The sequence below is a fragment of the Mesoplodon bidens genome, assembly GCF_964165515.1.
Source record: "Mesoplodon bidens genome assembly, chromosome: 5".
Taxonomy (NCBI): domain Eukaryota; kingdom Metazoa; phylum Chordata; class Mammalia; order Artiodactyla; family Ziphiidae; genus Mesoplodon; species Mesoplodon bidens.
Genome location: NC_138161.1, coordinates 12,888,543 through 12,911,728, shown reverse-complemented (window position 1 = coordinate 12,911,728; position 23,186 = coordinate 12,888,543). Strand labels below are relative to the sequence as shown.

At 42.8% G+C, this 23,186-nt stretch overlaps 1 protein-coding gene across 3 annotated transcripts; it reads right to left on the bottom strand.

Moving 5' to 3' along the window:
• Positions 1 to 1,366: 1,366 nt before the first annotated feature.
• Positions 1,367 to 21,757, bottom strand: EPCIP (exosomal polycystin 1 interacting protein). 3 transcript variants are annotated; one of them, XM_081235381.1, is made up of 2 exons: positions 21,704 to 21,757; positions 1,367 to 4,795 (listed from the first exon to the last, which is right to left on the bottom strand). In XM_081235381.1, exon 2 carries the CDS (start codon positions 4,734 to 4,736, stop codon positions 4,077 to 4,079), a length of 660 nt encoding a protein of 219 aa, XP_081091507.1. In that variant the 5' UTR covers positions 4,737 to 4,795; positions 21,704 to 21,757; the 3' UTR covers positions 1,367 to 4,076. The 3 variants fall into 3 exon arrangements, with proteins under 3 accessions (XP_081091507.1, XP_081091506.1, XP_081091505.1); XM_081235380.1 differs by lacking the exon at positions 21,704 to 21,757 and adding an exon at positions 5,093 to 5,173; XM_081235379.1 differs by lacking the exon at positions 21,704 to 21,757 and adding an exon at positions 5,003 to 5,131.
• Between the last annotated feature and the right edge of the window lie 1,429 nt (positions 21,758 to 23,186).

The following is a 23,186-nucleotide window of genomic DNA, read 5'->3' as shown; positions in this document are numbered from 1 at the left end:
GAACAGCTCATCCCTTTTTTAAAACTTTCATGACACTGATATTTTTGCAAAGTCCAGGCCAGTTTTTTTGGTTTGCTTATGTGTTGTTTTTGCAGAATGTCCCTCAATTTGGATTTGGATTAGATGCAGGTTTAACATTTTAGGCAAGAATACTACATAGGTAACGTGTCCTTCTCAGTGTATCACATCAGGCAGCCCATGATGCCAATTTGTCCCAGTAAGTTCAGTCACTCATTTAGGGACCTTTCTCCATCATAAAGGGGCCATTTGTGGTTTATAAATAATCTGCAGGATGATAATACTTTTAGACAATATTTCATCCAATCATTTTAGCATCCATTAATGATTCTTTACAGAATTAATTATTATTGTGGTGTTTGCAAAATGGTGATTTTGTATTTCTATTATTCCTTCTATATGTATTACTTGCCATTCTTCTGTAAAGTAGTACTTTCCCTTCCCCATTCCCACTTCTTTCTTTTTCTCCCTCCCTCCCTCCCTCTCCTCCCCTCCCCTCCCTCCCTCCCTCCCTCCCTCCCTCCCTTCCTTCCTTCCTTCCTTCCTTCCTTTGTTTTGACAGTACTAACTCATGGAATTTTTTTTCAAGTCAATATGCTAAAATCCACTCTGGTAATTGATCATATTGATGCTCAGATGGTCCCTTTGTGACCAGTGGAATTCTTTAAGCTGACTTCTATATTTTTTTATATGTCCCCATCAGTTGATTGAGCTTTTCTTACTTTCTGTCACATTAAGATGTTCCAGGCTCACCCTTAAATTTTTGCTACCCTAGCCCTGTGGAATCAGTTATTTCTTCAAGGCCCTATTTTCTTTTTTAAAAATATTTATTTATTTATTTAGGCTGTACCAGGTTTTAGTTGCCGCCTGTGGGATCTTTTAGTTGCGGCGTGAACACTTAGTTGCAGCACGTGAGATCTAGTTCTCTGACCAGGGATCGAACACGGGCTCCGGGCGTTGAAGTCCCGGGGTCCTATTTTCTTTGTTGTTGTTTTTTTGTTTGTTTTAATGGGGAATGGTTTTGAGGAACCAAAATGTAAGTATCGGTGTGCTTTTTGCTACAGGAGTGTCATTGCTTCTTGGCCCTCTCAGTGGATAAAGCTAAGAAATATGTCTTTAAAATGTCTTTAAAAACACTACATATCAGGGTTTTATTTATTGTTTTGTTGAGTGTGTTGGGAAAAATGTTAACAGTGCAGACTAAACTTAAAAATGTATCATGTCCGTAGCCCTTACATTGTGACTAGTCCCCTAAATTGAGGAAGATTTCCTCCAGTATTTGAAACCAATTATTTGATTCAGCAAAGAAGTTGCTTACATCATTGACTAACAAGTGACATTCCCACATACGTCTTTATTGTTTAACTTTCCTCTTACTCCTAACATAAATGAAAATATCAACCAACACTTATGCCAGAATTATACTTGCTCATCAATTGCCACCCTAGGTTGGCTTTGGATACAAGATTTTGGCAAAAATCAACTAAAGCATTCTTTGAGAGTTAATTGCGTACAGAGTTTATAATGAAGAGCATTACACATTTTACTGTCATTTGTAAATTTTGTGCTACACATCCTTTCTATCAATAAAATTTATAATAAACTTATGCACATTTATATCTACACACAGACTTTTGGGGGGAGAGCTGGCGGTTAAACTTTTACTAGCACACCACTGATCAGAGGTGACAAATGGCTAGTCCCAGACTCCATGGGGACCACTGACATAGTCTGACCCACACAGTGGTATTTAAAGCAACAAACAAAAAAGCAGAATAATGTGCCAACATTTACAAATCACCTGGAGTTCCTAATTCCCTTGAAGGATCAGATCTGGCCCTGCTGTATTCTCCCATGGCAGTGACACTCAGCCAGCTTGCACTGCTGTGGACCCTTCAGGTGGATGTGCATGCTCAGCTTGCCACAATCCCCACCACTCCCTATTGTCCTCCCAACCCTGTGACTGAGCACCAAATGCCCTGTTTCCCCATGTATATGCTTATTTGTCCTCTGTCAGCACAACCTGAACTGCATTTCAGTCTGGAAACCTGGCAACCTCAGGCTTGATTTATAACTTAATTAGCTTTCCTCCTCTATTGATTTAAGTCCCATTGACCCACAATTATTTCTTATAAGCATCACTTAAAACACATGTGAAAGGGCTCTGAAACTATTAAAAGCCACCAAATGGGAGATATGTACATTAAGATGCTCATAATGTCTAACATCAGTTAATTTTATACTTTATTAATAAAAATCTGTTAAAATTCAATTTGTTACATTTTCAGTAACTAATGACAGTAAATATATTTATTATTAATCTTTTCACTTGTATCCTTCTTGCCATTCTTTCTCCCTCTGTTTTTCTTCTTTTCCATCACTTTAATGTTACCTCTCAAATACAATGTCAGTAATGAGGTCATTACATTTTTCTATTAAAATTCATATTTGGTCTTAGTTTTGGCCTAATTTAAACACTGACATTATAGATGCATGCTAATTAGCTCGAATGGCCAAATCCCCCACCAATTAAGCAAATGTAGACATTTCAGGTTATTTCAGTCACCCTGTGTTAAGGTTAAGAGAAAAATGTGATGAATGTGATGTAAAGTCATCAATTCCAAGACAGCCTGTCATTTCATAATAGAACTATTTCTTATTATGATATCATAAATTCAGTAATGTTTCAAATTCTTTGCACTCTGAATTTAGACATTTATACCATAATTGCCACAGATTCTTTACATTCCACTTTGATGGTAAGTTGGGTCTCTGGGAGAGAAGATTTTTTTCGTACGATGATGAGTCAGTTTAATTAATTTTTAAATGTATTTATTTTTTATTTTTTTGGCTGTGTCACATGGCTTGCAAGATCCTACTTCCACAACCAGGGATTGAACCTGGGACCTCAGGTGTGAGACTGTGGCATCCTGACCTGGACCAGCAGGGAATCCCCAAGTCAATTTAATTAAAAAAAGAAATATGTTGTGTGAGTTCCTTGTATCAATGCACATAAAACCGTTTTGTGTTAACCCCATCATACAAAGTATCTTGGCTTTCCAGTCTTAAACTTCCAAATGGACCGAGTGCTAAAAGTTCTTTCATTAATTATCTATTAGTAATCTGGGCATATTTACCCATGGGAGTAATGTTATAAGGGACTGTTACATTCCCAAGCTAGTCCCTAGTGTAGTCAAACATAGCTCTCCCGGTATTAATCTAAGTTCTGATTTCTGGAGCAGGAGGAGGAGGAGGGGGATGAAGACAATGAGAGGAAAAAGGGGGAAGTGGTACAGCGGGGCCAAAGATAGGAGGCAAGACAAGAGAAGGACATGAAGGACTAGAAGAGGAAAACTTTCCCTGGGTTTAGGCCTTGCTCTAAGGAAAAAACCCAATGCACTTGGCTTTTGTGACTTCCAATTTTGATTTCTGTATCCCTTCCTCAGGACCCTAGTGCCCTCATTGGGTCCTAAGGTCCCACCCTATCCTCCAAGCTTCAAACCTCCCTCACTGAACACACTCACAAGACTACCCTTTCTCAATGTGAATATTCTTAACAAGATATTTGGAAAATACCAGTCTAAGAGAACCTAATCATTTTGTGGCACTCACGGTCTCAAAATGCTGAAGTCTATCATTCTCTACTTAGGGGAATTCCAACCTCTCTAACAAAATGAAGCAAAAAAAAAAAAAATTAAGGCAATGTTTTGAAGGAAGACGCCTTTCTTGGGGGTCATCCCCTCTGCTGAGCTCCACTAAGCAGTTCCTGGGGTGTACTGGTCTCTCCATTTCTGATCTGACATTTCTCCACCTGCCCCCAAGTAGCAAGGACCTAGCCTCTAGCTGGCCCTCAAGGCTCATTTCTGGACTGAATCAAGTAGGGTTTTTGGCTCTTTTTATTTTGTTTTACCATGGATGGGTATGAGCAGAGCAGAGAGGGCCGGCAGAATGGGGGCTGGGGGTGAAGTGAAGTGGAGGATAGGAATACCCATGACCTTGTTCACAGATTCCTTGTTGAAATGTGCCAAAGGTCCCAAAGGTTGGACACAGTTACAATGTTAGTAAATGAATGTGACAACATAGCTTCTGTTGCTTAGAATTGGGAAGGTTTTAAAGTAGGAAAAGTAGGGGAAGTTGCTGGCCACGCTGGCAGAGTCTGCAATACTGTATGATTTTAAGGATGACTCCCTGTTGAAAAGTGCCATATCTAAGAAGGAGATATACATACAGGTTTGCCAGCCTTGGTGTAACAACATGGGCTTCTCTCTGGATTCTCTCTCCCCACCATCATGGATGAGTAAACTCTGCTCTGGGGAGGGATGCTTGGCCTCGGTGCTGATGCGAAGCCTCTTCAGACCACAAATAGCCAGGTACTCAGTGGGGAGAATGTTGGCACTGCACAGAGAAAGCTTCAGGTCCCGGACCAGCGTGAAGTTCAACAGGGGTCCCAGGGCAGATGTGTCTGTGAACCAGATGGTCAAATGGTCATTGTAGCTGGTTTGCTCGACTGCAAAAGGCAGGACGGTTTTACAGCTGCACATCAGGTTGGCCAAACTGTAGTCACAGTCACGGATGTCTGCAGAGCAGCTGCACTTCCGAATGGTGTTTTCCTTCATGAAAATTAGTGTGCTGTTCTTCTGAGCTGTCGCGAAGCAGTCAAGTGCAAAGACTCCCAGTGCACCGATCACAAGGAAGCTGCACCCAGAGGGTGGTGCCATTCTTGTCTCAGGCTGGGCCAGCGAGCTTCCCCTTCATGAGCCGATTCATTGGAACTCACCTGAAAGAAAATGTGCAGCTCTGTGATCACAGCCTCTCATTAGAAATGTGCAGCTTCCGGAAAAGGAGCCCCCTGAATAACCCGTCTTAAACTTTCTCTCTTGCAGTTTCTAGCAAAGGCAGGCAACGTTAGGAGCCCAAGTGCAGGCAATGCTCTTTTCTCAGAACCTCCTGGGAGGCCTCAGCCAATCCCATGAACTCTGCTCACCTGAGCTGTAAAACTCCCCGTGATGTCTGTTGGTAGTGAGACTAACATGCCAACAAGTAAGCAAGAGCAGATGCCGGACAGGAGACCTACCGCAGCCTGTCTGTGGGCAAGGATTTGGAGTGATTTGAGTGCGCACATCCTCCAAACTTCCCGTTGCCAGTACTGAATACCTGTCTACTCTCTAAACAGGCACATATCTCCACCCCCCACCCCCCCTCAATATCTGACTTCCTGGAGTTCAGGAGACAAACAGTTCCTTGTCGGAATCAGCTACCCACGTGCTACCTGTGAACACAGCATGAATACCGGTGAAACATTTAGTTAATGGTAAACTTCAATTTCTAACTAGACAAACATGCTCCCCTCGATCATATTAATCTGTTTGTAGGACCATTCATACTCTTCCTGGTCTCCTAGTCCAGTATTAGAATCCACTTTAACTGTGTTACTCGACAATGAAAAGATTAATCACACACCAGTTAATCACAATGATCCTGATTTCTCTACTCCTTTCCCAGAACAAATTTTATAAATTGACTTTATTAAATAACTTACTATAGGGCTCCAAAAGGAAGCAATCTATAAGCACCGTTAAATGACCTAAATAAGGTAGGAATGCATGTTTAATTTAAAGAGCAGCCCTGATGTCCAGTTTGGGGGAAAATGCCCTACAGTGCCTGGCATATAATAGATGTGTGGTCTTCTTTTATGGTGTGATTGGAATAAGCCTCACATTATGAAATAGGGCACCAGATTTCAGTTTTGCAAAACTAAGGAAATTTCTCCTGAGTCAGCTGATGACTGAACATACAGACCAAACAATACAGTTCAGTGCATCTATACATATGGTGGTGGGCATGGCAAGATACTGGGGATAAGACCTCTGAATAGGGGAGTCCAGAGCTAGTGATGGCCCCCTGCAGGAAGCATGGTAAGGAAGGATTGATGGACGGTCACTCCAGGGAGTTAAACATGTGTCCAGAGAGGATGGTAACAGCAGGAAAGAAGCCGGGCAGACCTGCATCCCTCAGGGAGCAAGATGAGGCTACAAGGTGGCAGAGTAAGTCCATGTGGAACCTAAGGTGGGGGGCGGAGCTAAAAATGCTGGGGTCAGGGGCTTCCCTGGGGGCGCAGTGGTTGAGAGTCCGCCTGCCGATGCAGGGGACACGGGTTCGTGTCCCGGTCTGGGAAGATCCCACATGCCGCGGAGCAGCTGGGCCCGTGAGCCATGGCCGCTGAGCCTGCGCGTCCGGAGCCTGTGCTCCGCAACGGGAGAGGCCACGGCAGTGAGAGGCCTGTGTAACGCAAAAAAAAAAAAAAAAAAAAAAAAAAAGAGCAAGAGCCGGACCCTGCCCCAAGGGCTCATCTGCAAAAGAGGAAGACAAGGAAGGCTGAACCGAGAAAGCTCTCCTGAATGTACACACAAATATAGGATCACAGGAGAGAGGTAGGCTAAAATCCATTCGGGAGACTGGATAAGGTGTTCGATAGTGTTTGTGTTTATTTTGAAGTTGGCACAGGGTTTTCTTCTTTTTTTTTTTAAGTATAAGTAGTGTTTTTATTCTTTCTAAAAATGGATTTTTCAAATGGGTTTTTAAATTAATTTTTATTGGAGTATAGTTGATTTACAATGTTGTGTTAGTTTCAGGTGTACAGCAAAGTGAATCAGTTATACATATACATATATCCACTCTTTTTTAGATTCTATTCCCATATAGGTCATTACAGAGTACTGAGTAGAGTTCCCTGCGCTATGCAGTAGGTTCTTATTAGTTATCTGTTTTACATATAGTAGTGTGTATATGTCAACCCCAATCTCCCAGTTTATCCCTCCCCCACCTTTCCCCTTGGTAACTGTAAGTTTGTTTTCTACATCCGTAACTCTATTTCTGTTTTGTAAATGGGTACATTTGTACCATTTTTTTAGATTCCACATATAAGCAATATCATATGATATTTGTTTTTCTGTGTCTGACTTACTTCACTCAGTAGGACAATCTCTAGGTCCATGGCACAGGGTTTTCTTAAAGGATTTATTCATTAGTTCATTTTGTAGTAAAAGAAAGGGCTTTGAGAAATATGTAGAATTCTCCCTGAACGAGAGGCTTAACAGTTTTAAATAGTGTTAGAATGTGGTGGCAAACACCCCACTTAGTCAGGAACAGTGCATAATTTATTAAATACAGATAATTTTAGATGATCACCTGTCCCAGATTCCACAGGAGGTTTCTAGGACTTCATGTCCCAGTAACCCCGTCATCCCAGAACTAGGAATACTGTCATCAGTATCAATGGCCTGCTCTGACCCCAGCCTTAGAGGGAAAGGGAGGGATGGGCATCTATACATCAGCTGGAACCTGGTGACAAAAGTGTCTCCCTCATTCTTTTAGGTGCTGTTACCATTCAGAGGCGTGCATGGAAGAAGACAAGGGGTAAGAAGGGAAAAAGATATGGATTTCTTGGAGCTCTCCAGTGGAGCTGGAGATCCCCAAAGGGATTTGTGAGCAACTTCCTAGCAGTCAAGGCCCTGGCTGGGCCTCAGCAGCGAGGGCGCTGCCTTCCGGACATCAGGGAACTTGAAGGCCAGAACAGGGAGGCCAGACGCCTGAAGCCTCATGAAGGGTTACAGAGGGGGACAAGTATCCCTGGTAACCAGTTGATGGGGTTTCCACAGAGAGGCTAGTTGGACATTTTTCTCCTACAGTTTTTTTTTTAATTTTTATTGGAGTATAGTTGATTTACAATGTTGTGTTAGTTTCAGGTATATAGCAAACTGCATCAGCTATATATATACATATATCCACTCTTTTTTCAGATTCTTTTCCCATATAGACCATTACAGAGTATTGAGTAGAGCTCCCTGTGCTATACAGTAGGTTCTTATTAGTTATCTATTTTATATATAGTAGTGTGTATATGTCAATCCCAAACTTCCAATTTATCCCCCCCCACCCTTATCCCCTGGTAACCGAAAGTTTGTTTTCTATATCTGTGACTCTACTTCTGTTTTGTAAATAAGTTCATTTGTACCCTTTTTTTTAGATTCCACATATAAGCGATAGCATATGATATTTGTATTTGTCTGACTTACTTCACTCAGTATGACAATCTATAGGTCCATCCATGTTCCTGCAAATGGCATTATTTTGTTCTTTTTTATGGTTGAGTAATATTCCATTGTATATATGTACCACATCTTCTTTATCCATTTCTCTGTTGATGGACATTTAGGTTGCTCTCATGTCTTGGCTATTGAGAATAGTGCTGCAGTGAACACTGGGGTGCATGTATCTTTTCAAATTATAGTTTTCTCCAGATATATGCCTAGGAGTGGGATTTCTGGATCATACAGTAGCTCTCTTTTTAGTTTTTTAAGGATCTCCTTCAGCTTTACCATGGATTTCTTTCTTCAGGTTTGTTGAATGTGGATTATGAACACCCTACTTTCACTATGTATCTATTCATCTGTAGGCAACTTCCAGCCTGGCATAAGCAGAGTAAGCACAGATACATCACATTGCCCCTGCCCCTTGACCTGCTCCTGGCCATGGTAGCGGGGGCACTGTTGGGAAACACACTTTTTTCTCTGGGGGTTGCTCAGCTTGTAGAAGGGAAATACGAATCTATTGGTAACTGCCTTGTGTCCAGAATGGGTGAGCTTGAGAATGAAGCCAACACAGAGGAAAACAGAGACAAGAAGTAGAGAGACATTCCTAACAATCTTTTTCTCAGCACCCAGATCAAGCCACGCCTGACATTCTTCCTTGATTTTTTAAAAATATATGAGCCAAGTTTTTTTTCCCTACTCAAGCCAATCTGAACTGGGATATCTATAAGAAGCAATTAAAAGTGTCTTGGGGGCTTCCCTGGTGGTGCAGTGGTTGAGAGTCCACCTGCCGATGCAGGGGACGTGGGTTCATGTCCCAGTCCGGGAGGATCCCACATGCCGCGGAGTGGCTGGGCCTGTGAGCCATGGCCGCTGAGCCTGCATGTCCGGAGCCTGTGCTCCGCAACGGGAGAGGCCACAGCAGTGAGAGGCCCGCGTACCACAAAAAAAAAAAAAAAAAAAAAAAAAAAAAGTGTCTTGGTACACTGACATTTGGTACACTATGCTTTTTTCAGTCACTTGGTAAACATTTGTTGAGCGCTTGCTTTGTGCTAGGCACTGTGCTAGAAAATCAAGCTAGTAAGAGCTTCGTCAAGGGGTTATACCCCAGTCAAAGACACACTGGAACCAATGATCACAGAGTAATGTGATAATAATTATAATAACAATTTGTATGGGATATTAAGTCTGTACCTAGGACTGCCTGGGAGTGGTTAAGTTCATAATATCTGATTTGAGAAATATTTCTTGAGTGAGAAACATAAAAGGAAAATTACCTACGTAATTAGCATAGAGTGACCAGAATTTTTAAAATCAAAAGTAGGATAGAGGGATTGACAGGATAGGAGGTTGGCAGGGGTGGCAGTGGGAAGGGGCAGTTGAGGGGTCCTGTGGGGCTGGAATCCTCTGACTTCCTCTGACAGATCATTTCTCAGCATCCCAGCTTTTTGTGGGCTCCATCACTGAGATTTGCAGACTGTGTCCTGATATAAGCCCCCTCCACACCCCTAAGGTTGGGACATAGGGAGGGCCAGAGGCAAAGGGAGGGGCAGGGGGCGTGGGTTTTCTTTGTGGCCATTCTGCTTATGCCATGCTGGAGTCTGCCTACTAATGAACAAATGCACAGTGAAACTAGGGTAAAGGTTCATTTCTCCCTTACATGCAGCCTAATTCCATTAAAAGGGGGGTGTAGGCAGGGAGGGTGTGCTCCGCTCCACAGTCATTCAGTGACCCAGGCTTTATTTATTTATTTATTTATTTATTTATTTATTTATTTATTTAGACCAACTTCTAGGGCTCTCAGGTCCTCCATAGTATTTTTTTCTTTTTTTTTTTGGCCGCACTGTGCGGCATGCGAGATCTTAGTTTCCTGACCAGGGATCGAGCCCATGCACTCTGCAGGGGAAGTGGGGAGTCTTAACCACTGGACCAGCAGGGAAGTCCCCTCCACAGTATCTTCTGCCCACATTTCATGGGCCAGAACTCAGCCACATGGTACCATGTGGCTGCAAGCAGCTTGGAAATGAAGCCCAGCACTTGGCCAGGAGAGGAGAGGAGAATGTGGGTATTGGTGGGCACTAGAAGTTTCTGACATACCTAGGTTGTGAGATACAATGAACAGCTTTATGCAACCATGACAAAAGAAGCTCAGGTGGTGTCAGTCCACCTAAGCTTTTCAGGCAAGATGCTGAAAACAAGGTATGGCCATTAAATCTTTGATCATTGAATCACTGAACATGTTTAGAAACCAGAGCTCCTATTCAGACTCACTTGAAATATTATTTTTAAATCTCAGTTGGAGAAATTCTGAGAGCAATTAATACTAGCAGCTAGCTGCATGAAAGCAAAGACTCCTGAATTGAGCAGATACAGACATCAGTTACTTCAAAACAAATTCCACACAGATTCCTTCTCAATCTAGGATTACACCCAAAATGTAGATAATGTTTATACTTGGCTCCAAAAGGAATGTTTCAAACTGGACTAGTTTTGTTTATAAGAAGGTATTACTAGTAAGGAGATATTGTGTCAGCGGGAGGATCGCATTTGGACCATTTGCCTGAAACAGATTTGAAATGTCATGAAGAATGATGCTTTGAATTTGATAGTCTTAACACAAAAGACAAGACATACGATTGTGGGAAAATAGAGTGACACTCTCCAAATCCTTACTGCAATCAAAAATTGAGTGATTTCAGATTTTAATTCAGATGTAAGTTGAATTGGAAATTAGAAGTGATTTTTTTAAGTGCAAATAGAATTAAGGGAAAGACTCCATTGAAGAAACTGGAGAAGAGAAGCAGACACTGATGAGATGCTCCAGCAAGAAGCAGACAGTCTGAAATATAAATCTGAACGCAGCACGGGGAAGAAAGGGAGAAGAAATCCAGCGTCTGGACATCCCAAGAAACCCACTTTGAAGCAGGACTTGTGGAGCTAAGTGAGGATGTCTCTCCCAAATGTAATCCCCAGAGTGTGTCCCTGCAAAAATCCTTGAAGATTTGGAGGTGGTGAAAATGAGAGGAATTCCTGAAAAGGAGACAATTTGGAATCTTAGGTGTATCCCACAAAGTGAGACGTGTACCCATACTCTTGGAGTGTATTTTGTCAAAAGGGCACACACTGCTGACGTGGACAGCAGTTAAGATGGCCTCGCTCACTGCTGGAGTCTAATGGGTTGCTCAGGGAACATCGCATGTACTCTGGGAACAAACAACTGGGCAACTAACTATAAGGTGATGTGCATGGCAAGTGCTTATTAAAGACACAGACCAAGTGTTGGGCAGGGAGAAATGGGAAAGGCTCCCAGAGATGGTGCTGTGTGGACTGAGAAGAGAGGGGATGGGGTGAGGAAAGCTGAGGTGCTGCATAAATAGAGGAGTTGCTTGAGCAAAAATCTCAGACTAGAGTACTTGGCATGTCTTGGGGCCATGAGGCCGGGACTGTGCCAGCCAAGCTAAGCGGTTTGATCTCCAAACGCTTCTGATCTTCACCCCACCAATAAAACCCCTCCCCAGTAGATATAATTTTTAATTTATAAAGGTATTAGAAATACCACAATTATACTATACACGAAGAGTAGAATTTTAAATACTTCAGATGAAAAATAAAAATGGAAGTTTGAGTATGGTCAGCTGTACCCCACTGGCTCGTGTACTCCCTTGGATGTACACACCCCCTTTGGAGGCCCCTGCAAGAGGCAAAAGTGAGGCGCTGAAGGTTTGTAAGCAGGGGAGACCCGTGTAGATCTGTGCTTAAGGACGTTCATGGAGGTGCCAGGTGCAGATGGAATTAGAGGGGCAGAGACCAGAAAACAGTGAGTTCTAAGTGAGAAAACACTTTTCTTTTGTGTTTTCTTTGAAGGTTTATCTCTCTCCATTTGCTGACTCCAGGCTCTCCAGATAAATTTATTTCACTCTCTGGAATCCTTGAGGGGGTAGAGAGCACAAGAGAGTGGGATTGAGGAGGTGGGAATGAGCTCGAGGCTCCTGCTCTGCTGTCCCCTTGCTGTGCCTTCCTCTTCATGCCTTGGTCATCCCCTCATCCACCCTTTTCAGATGCCTGGTGCTAAAACCCCACTCATACAGGGGTCTAATATCACTTGGTTACGCCTTAGTACAGACTTAAGTAAACACATTCTTGCCCAAGGGGGTTGCGCTTTAAGCCTTATCCCTACCTTGCCCCTTGTTAGAGGGATAGCGAGGGTTAAATAGAAATACAGGAGAAGTGTGGGCTGAGACTCCTTTCTAGGACCCAGAATTGTGTGGCCCCCTGTTCTCAGGCCCAGTTCCCACTCGGCTGTGGCTGTGCCATCACCCTTCCCGTGGAGGCCAGGGAGGACATGTTGGCTACTCTGTGTTCTGTGGGTGAGACGCTCGTAGAGATGCTGGATGAAGGCTTGAGGTGGAGGACCTTGAGAATGATGTTTTGAAACAAAAAGATTTTTAGCATCTTCCTTTTCCTTGGCCCTGCTCCACAAGTGCACTGCAGGAGGCAGTTTAGAGAGAAGCACTACGTAAGATGATGTTGGAAAGAGGAATAACGTTCTGATTGCTTAATATTTCAAGGCTTATAATGTTGAAAGCTAATTTGGGTTTCTCCCCCATGTTTTCTTACTAGGAGAAGTGTTGTCTTTTCTTTCTTCTTCACATTCCACAACGGCACACTCCCCGTCCCTGGTACGAGCCACTGAATTTTCACACACCCTTCCAAGGGATTCTGAAGTCACCGCCTTGTTAAGTCTCTGTTGACAAAAATCACTTCCCCTTCATCAAAGTTCACATGGTCCGTCGTGAGAGCCAGGAAGCGGGGTTCGCTGTGATTCTGATGGGATCAATTTCTCATTTGATTTATACAGTAAGACCTACACTATTGGCTATCATCGGATAGATTTCCTCATCTAGAAAAAGAGGAAATACAAGTTCATGTCTCCATAAGTTGGAATTTAGGCCAGATTAGCTTCAAGCATGCAATTCGGGTCTTCAGGGGACACAATTTAAAGCATTTTTATGATTGTTAAACTCACTGAATATTTTTGGGCCAAAGAGCTTTTCTGAGTCATTTTTCTCAATAAGGCATGGGAACGATAATACCTAGCACACAAGGTTATAATAAGAGTAAAGCAAGGTGCATGTCAAAATATATAGTCTATTAGTGCTGTTCTTAAGTACTATTACTACTCCTCATAAGCAACTATAATACACAGAGTACTATAGTATTATTCATAAACTATGTCATTTTGTAATGTCAGAATTATAGTGATAATAGGAATATATATATATTTGGGATATTAGAACATCCCCAAAGCCACCTTCCCCAAAATCTAAAGTAATGGTTAATTTAATGCACTGCTTGCATTGAAAATTTGAACAGAGAACAGGCTCAGCATAAAACAAAAATATCTTTCTGTATCGTTTTTTCTTGAACCTAATTTACAAATGTCCTCCTGTAAATTCTGAGGAATGCGAGGCCTTGAAATTATTAGTGAGCAAGTCTGGCAAATGGAAATAACTGTCCAATTCCCATTTCTACTAATTTAAATGTGTGTAAAATGTTTACAGAGACAGCAAGAGTATGGAATATGATCAAAACACTTTCTTTCTGGGCTTCCCTGGTGGCGCAGTGGTTGAGAGTCCACCTGACGATGCAGGGGACGCGGGTTCATGCCCCGGTCCGGGAAGATCCCACATGCCATGGAGCTGCTGGGCCCGTGAGCCATGGCTGCTGAGCCTGCGCGTCCGGAGCCTGTGCTCCGCAACGGGAGAGGCCACAACAGTGAGAGGCCCGTGTACCGCAAAGAAAAAAAAAAAAGCTCCTCACTCAAGGATTATAATGGTTGCAAAATAGTGATTTTTCTAACTCCTTCATTACTTCTATGTATTATTGATAGTTGGCATTCTACTCAAAGGAGAAGCTTTTCCTTCTCCTATGGGTGAGTTTTACTTTTGTTTTTCAGTGTTTCTGAATTTCCTGTGAGTCTATATTGCTTTAAAAAGACGGGGGAAGGTTCTACGGAAAGGAATCTGTGCATAAAGATAGACTTATTTCTTCCGGGGCTTCCCTGGTGGCGCAGTAGTTGAGAGTCTGCCTGCTGATGCACGGGACACGGGTTCGTGCCCCGGTCTGGGAAGATCCCACGTGCTGCGGAGCGGCTGGGCCCGTGAGCCATGGCCGCTGAGCCTGTGCGTCCGGAGCCTGTGCTCCGCAACGGGAGAGGCCACAACAGTGAGAGGCCCGCATACTGCAAAAAAACAAAAACAAAAACAAAATACTTTCTTTCTGATCTTCTACTGTGCTTGCTGGATATTGTGGTGGGCTGAACAATGGCCCCTAAAGATATCCATGTCCTTACCCTTAGAACCTATGAATATTACCTTACAAAGCAAGGAGGATTTTACATACATGATTAAGTTAAAGACCTTGAGATGGGGAAATTATCCTGGATTATCTGGGTAGACCCAACGTAATCACAAAGGTCCTTCTAAGAGGGATACAGGAAGAGAGAGAGAAGAAAAAGTGACAACAGAAGCAGAGATTGGAGTGATGTGGCCATAAGCCAAGGAATGCCAGCAGCCTCTCGAAGCTGGAAGAGGCAAGAAGTGGATTCTCCCTTGGAGTCTCCAGAAGGATTAGCCCTGCCAATACCTTGAATTTAGCCGAGTCAGACTGATTTCGGACTTCTGACCTCCAGAAATGTGAAAGAATAAATTTGCGTTGTTTTAAGCCACTAAGTTTGTGGGAATTTGTTAGAATGGTGATAGGAAAGGAATACAGAAATTATGGGGAAACAAAACCACCCAATCAAACCACTTTTGGATCAAACACACTAGCTCCTCTTTATTCACAGCCCTGCAGTATTCACTAGTTGTGTCATGTGTCTTATTACTCTCACTAGACTGGATCATAAGCTCTTAGGGTAACAATGTCCTAAACTCCTTTCCATTCTTCTGTAGTTCCAAGCTCGGAGCTGTCATAGAGTAGCCGCCCTGTACTGGACCCAGCCCAGTCTGAACAGGTGCATCTGGACACGTCTTATGAGTTCACAGGGTGACCGTATTCAGGTGCTTATTTGTATATGTAGAATTGTTGAGAAAAAAGAAGGAAGAATAAAGATGATGTGTGAGGGTCTGGGGCAGGAATGAGTGGAGGGACGGGACAGCGCTTGTCTCTTCTTTTTTTTTTTTTTTTTTTTTTTGCGGTACGCGGGCTTCTCACTGCTGTGGCCTCTCCCGTTGCAGAGCACAGGTTCCGGACACGCAGGCTCAGCGGCCATGGCTCACGGGCCCAGCCGCTCTGCGGCATGTGGGATCCTCCTGGACCGGGGCACGAACCCGCGTCCCCTGCATCGGCAGGCGGACTCCCAACCACTGCGCCACCAGGGAAGCCCGACTTGCCTCTTCTTAACCCAGACTAATTAAAGCCTTGGGCTGAATCCAGTGGAGTTGTAGGCAGATACTGCATGGACGGCTCTCAAAAACTCGGAGATGCGGGGCACAGTGGCCCCTGCCCAGGTGAGAAAGTGTGACACTGAGCAGGGCACAGAGTCATTCTCCCCACTTCTGCACTGAGGGCAGCCCAGCTCTGGCACAGAGAGGGATGAGGGGCAGATAGCGTCATTTGGCCTCTCCTGGAGGACAGACTGGGATGTCCCCAGACACTGCTCTCCAGGCAACAAGGTAACAGGGAGCCCCATGGCAGTGGCATGTGGGGGGCAGTCAACATCCAGTGGTGGCTGGGGACAGAGGCACATGAAAGGACCATTTGTGAATACAGGTGAGGCACTCCTGGGGACCCCAAGAAATGATTAGAGGAGACTCTATTGTGTAGACATGGGGGTGGGAAGGAGGCAAGGACCTGTATCAGGTAGATGGGAGCACAAACCAACTAGATACAAGCGATTAATATTAATTAAACCTTATTTGTGCCCACTGGTTGGTGAAGCCAGGATCTCTTCAAGTATCAATTGGATTACTGCTTTCAGATTAAACGTGGTTAATGATAGAAATGAACTAAAGTGCTCAAAAGCGTCTAGACTAAGATAATTAAGAACTAACTGGGGACTTCCCTGGTGGTCCAGTGGTAAAGAATCCGCCTTCCAATGCAGGGGACGCAGGTTCAATCCCTGGTTGGGGAACTAAGATCCCACATGCTGCAGGGCACCTAAGCCCTCGTGCCACAGCTACTGAGTTCGTGTGCCACAACTAAAGAGAAACCCGAGCACCGCAACAAAGATCCGGCGTGCCACAACTCAGACCTGATGCAGCCAAGAAAATAAATACTTTTAAAAAATAGCTTCATATATATATATATATATATATATATATATATATATGAAGCTATTTTTTAAAAGAACTAACTGAAAAGCAGACGTTTTATGTTTTGAAAGCATTCAGCTTAATTGAATGTTGATTTCGCCCATGAGTTTGTCTATTGGATGCTGGAACAATTGCCCCTGCTACGCTGTGTCAGTCAGATTTCTGATGTGAGAGACCCCTGGTCTTCACGTTGACCATGGGTTCCCCAGTCCTTAGCGCCTGACTCATAGAGGCACTCCGTAAATATTTATACTATCCAAATAAATCCCTATATTAGCTAAGTCAGAGAGGCATGTTATTGATCCTTTACTTCCTCTTTTACCTTTTACCGCCTGGAATTGTGGAGTGTATCATATCAAATTAGCAAGCAAAATCCATCTTCTTCTTTAGCAGGAATTTCAGCATGTGGCTCAGCCATGACAGAGGAAGTATAAGGAGATTTTGTGTACTGGTGAGAGGGTGGCAATTTATGCTCAATATCTTATGCCTTGCCTGTGAGTCTCCTTGAAGGTCATCGAATGACATCTGGCGAAAGACCCATGAGGCATCCCCAACCTCTTGTGACTTCACCAGTGAGCATCGACTAAGTTTGCATTGCCTTGGAACTTTTCTGTGAATCTGATGGGGACAAAGGGTGGAACACACTCACCTAGGACAGGGATCATGAACCCCGAGTCAGGACCCCAGATCACTGTCCTTCTCCCTCACTCCACATGGCTTCCCCAGGCTTAAGGGAGGCATGAGCTGAGTTAGTGTATATTGATCTCACACATATTTGTGGGCATCAGAAGCCATTGCCTTAATTGCTCTCCATTGAGGGATTATAATAACCCCTGCTGCAAACTTCCCCACAATCTAACATTTAAGCATCCAGTCTTGTGAAACTAATTCAGGGAGAGCTTTGCTCAAATTGCTGGGCCTGTATTATATGAGTGTGAGGTTGCCAAGGAAAATAAGTCTGAGTAATCCCTTTGCTGGGAGATGAGAAACCAAAAAATGCTGGCAGACCTTTAATATTTTAATTATCTGCTTCCAGAACAATAAAAAGGGATTCAGGTCTTCCACTTACAGTTGTACATTATTACAGCCCATAAAATACCTTAAACTATTTCCTTGAGATGTAAGCCATAAGCTTTTTCCTTTCGTCTGTATTCAACCATTAGATTTTAGACAAGTAAGAGTTAAATTTTTCCTTTAGTGGTTTTAGTTACAAATATTGGAACCAAAGGTAATTTGAAACTTGTTGCTTTCTTGGAAGATTTTTTAGGGTTTTTATGTGCCTACAACTAAAGGTAATATGGGATCCTGGAACAGAAAAAGGACATTAGGTATCTAAGAAAATCTGAATAAAATATAGATATTAGTTAAGATAATAATAATGTATCAATATTGGTTCATTAATTGTGACAAATGTATAATACAGTAATGTAAGATGTTAATAATAGGGGAGACTGGGTGCAGGGTATATGGGAACTCTCTGTGCTATCTTCACAATTTTTCTGTAAGTCTAAAACTATTCTAACATAAGAATTTTATTTGAAAAGAATGCCTCCTGACCTCATCGATGACTCACTGAAGGTTATTTCTGTGACAAGAGCAGAACTCTAGTGGATAATATGGTCAACACAACTTGGGCTAAACTGAATGCCCATGAAATGGTGACTAGGCATGACTCCAAAGGAATCCCATAAAGCTCCTGGACACAGAGAAGATCCTGGCTTCCTAATGACCTTGGAGCCAAGGCAGTTCAGAAATGCAAATGAGAAGTGATCATTTTATGGGAAATGGATCAAAACTGGAATGGAACGGCATCAGGGAATATTGTTAGAACAAGTCCTCATGGATGTGTGTGTGTGTGTGTGTGTGTATTGTCTTCTTTTGTGTGTGTGTGATGCCTCCCTCATGCTACTTATGTTGCCCCCTGCGTCAGGAGTGTTTTCTATTTCTCATCTGCTAAGAAACCACCCTCATCTCTCTCTCTTTTTTTAAAATTTATTTTATTTTATTTATTTATTTTTGGCTGTTTTGGGTCTTCGTTGCTGCGCAGGGGCCTTCTGTAGTTGCGGCGAGTGGAGGCTACTCTTCATTGAGGTGCACAGGCTTCTCATCACAGCGGCTTCTCTTGTTGTGGAGCATGGGCTCTAGGGGCACAGGCTTCAGTAGTTGTGGCACGTGGGTTCAGTAGTTGTGGCTCGCGGGCTCTTGAGCGCAGGCTCCGTAGTTGTGGTGCACGGGCTTAGTTGCTCCGCAGAATGTGGGATCTTCCCGGGCCAGGGCTCGAACCCATGTCCCCTGCATTGGCAGGCGGATTCTTAACCACTGTGCCACCAGGGAAGTCCCCCCCCTCATCTCTTAAACTGTCTTCACATCTTTCATGGATCTTTAGTAGGCTAGATTCATGGATGACAGTGCTTGCCTACCTCAGACCTCTTATAGGTCCACATCAGTTAACCATAAAATACATTTAAAACCAATCTTTTGCAAGCAAATTTATAATTATACAGAGAGCCCAGTGCCTGTTTTATGTTAGATTTTTTAAGCCACTCTAAGCTGGCTGTTCTTAGGGTCATTCCACTGGAATGATTGTTATCAGATTCCCAGTGACCCCCACCCCCCAAATGTGCCAAAACCAATGGTTAATGTCCTCTTCTCATTTTGCTTGACTTCTCACCAGCATTCAACATGGTTGCCAGCTCCCTCCTTCCTGAGCAAAGACCTTTCTGTTCTTCCTTGACATCACATGCTCCTGGCTTGCATGCCCCTGGCTTGGCGCCTGGCTCTCTTCTCTGTGTATATCCACTCCCTTGGTGATTGCATGCTAACCCCTGGATTTCACTATTATCTATATGCTGATGACTAATGGCTCCCACCCCCTTCCCTGAGCTTCATGCTCATGTATCCAACATCTCACTTGAATAGCTCTACCTGAATAGCTAACAGACACCTCAGACTTAACTCGTCAAATATACAACTCTTGACTCCCAAGAGAGTTCAGACTACTAGATAGAGAACAGATGTTATTGTATTAACATTTTACTACACACACCTTTATTGCTCCTCAGCCCTGTGTTCCCAGGGCGAAACTAGCTAAATATAGAAAACGGTCGTCGATAAGAGGCAATGTACTTTCAAATAAGAAATGTGGGAGTTCCATGTGTGTTGAAAAATGACTGAAATTAAGAACTACACATATTTTTCAAAGATTAATAATATTTAATAAGTGCTTCTTTTGTACCAGGTACTGTATGAAGTATTTTACATGTTTTATTTCATTTAATCCTTACAATAATCGTAAAGGGGGATATTATGGCCCCATTTTCTTATCAGAAAATGAAGACACAGAGAGGTTAAATAGCTTGGCCAAAGTCACAGAGCCAGAAGGAAACAACTGAGATTTGAACCCAGACAGCCAAATATACTCTAAGGAGTCATGGTGGATATTACAGTTTCATTTCCCACCCCAGGGTCAAGTTCCTACTCACATGATGTTCCGTGCCTCGGATTCTATTACTAGACTCCGTGGCCTCTAACCTCAAGTGTGCATAGAAACCTCACACTAGATGAACGGGAAATAAAAGGAATGAAGTGAGTTCTATTATGCACAAGCATCAGAACACTTTTTTTTTTTAAAAAAGAAATGGTTGGGGCTGCCCTGGTGGCGCAGTGATTGAGAGTCCGCCTGCCGATGCAGGGGACACGGGTTCATGCCCCGGTCTGGGAGGATCCCGCATGCCGCGGAGCGGCTGGGCCCGTGAGCCATGGCCCACGGGCCTAGCCTGCACTCTGCAGGCTCAGCGGCCATGGCTCACGGGCCTAGCTGCTCTGGGGCATGTGGGATCTTCCCAGACCAGGGCACGAACCCGTGTCCCCTGCATCGGCAGGCGGACTCTCAACCACTGCGCCACCAGGGAAGCCCTCTTTTTTTTTTTTTTTTTTTTTTTGGCTGCGCTGCGTGGCTTATGAGATCTTAGTTCCCTGACCAAGGATCGAACCCAGGGCCCTGGCAGTGAGAGTGCCAAGTCCTAACCACTGGACTGCCAGGGAATTCCATAGACCCTGAATTTTAAAAGTGGATCATATACTAGGTTCAAGCAATAAAAATATTGATGCAAAAAAGAAAATTGGGAGTGCTATGTCAACTGTTGAAAAGTATTCATTTCCATAGATACTGTATTGAATCTGTTATTTTCAGAAAATGCCCAATTTCTGTCAAACAACATGATGAGAAATCTTTTTTGCCTTTCAAACATTATGTTTAAATAATGCATTACATTGAATTGTTTGGTATAAAAATAAAAGTAAAAAACTTGTGAAATATCACCCTTTTCATTAAAAAACATTTCAGGCAAATGAGGTCTGAAATTTTTGGTAGTTTTTAAGGACAGGTTTTTATAAATATTATGCACAATTCTTTTGAAACATTTCCTTTCCTCAATATACACCAACATACTTATTGCTAAAAAACTGCCCCAAAACATATTTATTAAACAATGAATATATGCAGAACTGTGTAAGGATTACTGGTTTTGATTAAAATATCCCCATCACTGTTTTACTACAGTACTTATCGTGTTTGTTTCACTTTTGAATACAAGGACCAATTTTTTAAAAAGTTAACCAATCCAAATGTTGATGCTCATCTAAATTTGGTTTCTTCTTGTCTTCCTATGTTTTCTTATGAATAGTGTGTAAATAAACAGTAAATATAATACCATTAGATAAAATCAGAGTGAAGAAACAATAAAAGCCAATGTTTTGAGAGTTCCTAGTTTTGCTGGTGATCACGGTAGGGAAAGGAGATATGACACAAATCTCTTTCATTTAATTGTTATTTAGCATTAAAGACCAGGAAAATATAGCCGGATTTTTTTGTTTTCTTTTTTTATTTTATTTTAGCCAGATTTAAAAATAGAAACAGGAAGCTCAGATTCCACAGCGATATTTGTTATATAATATTAACCTAAGTGAGTTTATCTATTTAGGGACTGAGAAGACCATTTCATTCTTTGCTTAATGTACTGAAAACATTTCCTTTTAAAGGCAGAATCTCAGTAAAGAGCAATTCACATGCCTGGAATCTTAAAGGAGTGTTTCACGGTGAAAGTGACTTATAAGTATGCGTTATATTCAGGAAATGCAAACGCTACAAGAAGAAGGTGGTGCCGATGGTGATTCTTCAAACCATCACAGAACTTTCCTGCCATGCAGCAGAAATTATGAAGCTATTAAAAACTGTTAAGCTAGACATGCTTTTCAAAAAAGAACAGAGAAATTACTTACATCTCAAGCTCCACTGCAAGGCTGGCTCCGCCACTCCCAGACCTCTGCCTGATGCTTCTCTCTGGCTTGACAGCTGGTATAATCTGCAAGGCAGGAAGGATGGAATGCCTGTTCTTGCACTTGCTGTTCTTTTCCGTTTTCAGAGGGCCAGTGACCCTGGTCATTTCCATGGCAACCAGAAGGAAGCTGCCCACCTACCGGTTTCATGAACCACACAGTGGGAGACAACCCACCTTGGTGACTGCTGGCTACCCTTTTGGGAGTTCCAAAGTGGAAAGTTTCCAGAAGAAATGAAGGAGACTGCTGCTCTATGCTGACCTGAAGGGCTAACAGTAATGCAAGAAATTCTACTTTAGCAGGAAATTGAATGAATTAAGCGCAGAGCATGGAGACTCCTTGATGCTTTCACTATCATGATTTGTTCCACTCATTTTGGCCCAATGAATTGTTACTTATGGCAAATGCCTGAACTAGTATAAAAATTGTCCTATTGTGGTTGTTCCAGGGAGAAAGTGAACTCATTTCAACTCCAAAGTTGTAGTCCTAGAGTTTATTACACTATGTGAAGTAAGTCAGACAGAGAAAGACAAAGATCATATGATATCACTTATCTGTGGAATCTAAAATATGATACAATTTTAGTATATGTGCTGCCAAAGCCAGCACTAAAATATGATACAAATGAACTTATTTACAAAACAGAAACAGACTCACGCACACAGAAAATAAACTTATGGTTACCAGGGATTTCCCTGGTGGTCCAGTGATTAAGACTCCACGCTTCCAATGCAAGGGGCGCGGGTTCGATCCTTGGTTGGGAAACTAAGATCCCACAACCCCCCCCCCCAAATAGCATCATACAACTATGGTTACCAAAGGGGAAAGGGGAGGAGGAGGGATAAATTAGGAGTTTGTGATTAGCAGATACAAACTACTATATGTTAAACAGATGAAGAACAAGGTCCTACTGTATAACACAGGGAGCTGTACCCAATATCCTGTAATAACATATAATGGAAAAGAATATGAAAAAGAACATACGTGTGTGTGTGTGTGTGTGTGTGTGTGTGTGTATAATTGAATCACTTTGCTCTACACCAGAAACTAATACAACATTGTAAATCAACTATACTTCAACAACAACAAAAAACAAAGGTGTTGTCTTGTTCTCTCTTTTTTAGTTCCTTTTATAAAAATGTTAAAATCAAATAAATATGTAAAAAACATTCTATTACATTAATTGATGACGGCTCACTACGGAAGAAATCAGGTGAATGATGGTGATGGAGAAAAGTTTTTCTACTTAAAAACGTTAGAGGGCTTCCCTGGTGGCGCAGTGGTTGGGAGTCCGCCTGCCGATGCGGGGGACGCGGGTTCGTGCCCCGGTCCGGGAGAATCCCACATGCCGCGGAGCGGCTGGGCCTGTGAGCCATGGCCGCTGGGCCTGCGCGTCCAGGGCCTGTGCTCCACAACGGGAGAGGCC

Bases quoted from the DNA above. Each gene is read 5' to 3' on its own strand.
- EPCIP (XM_081235381.1), bottom strand. From the start codon at position 4,736: ATGGCACCACCCTCTGGGTGCAGCTTCCTTGTGATCGGTGCACTGGGA.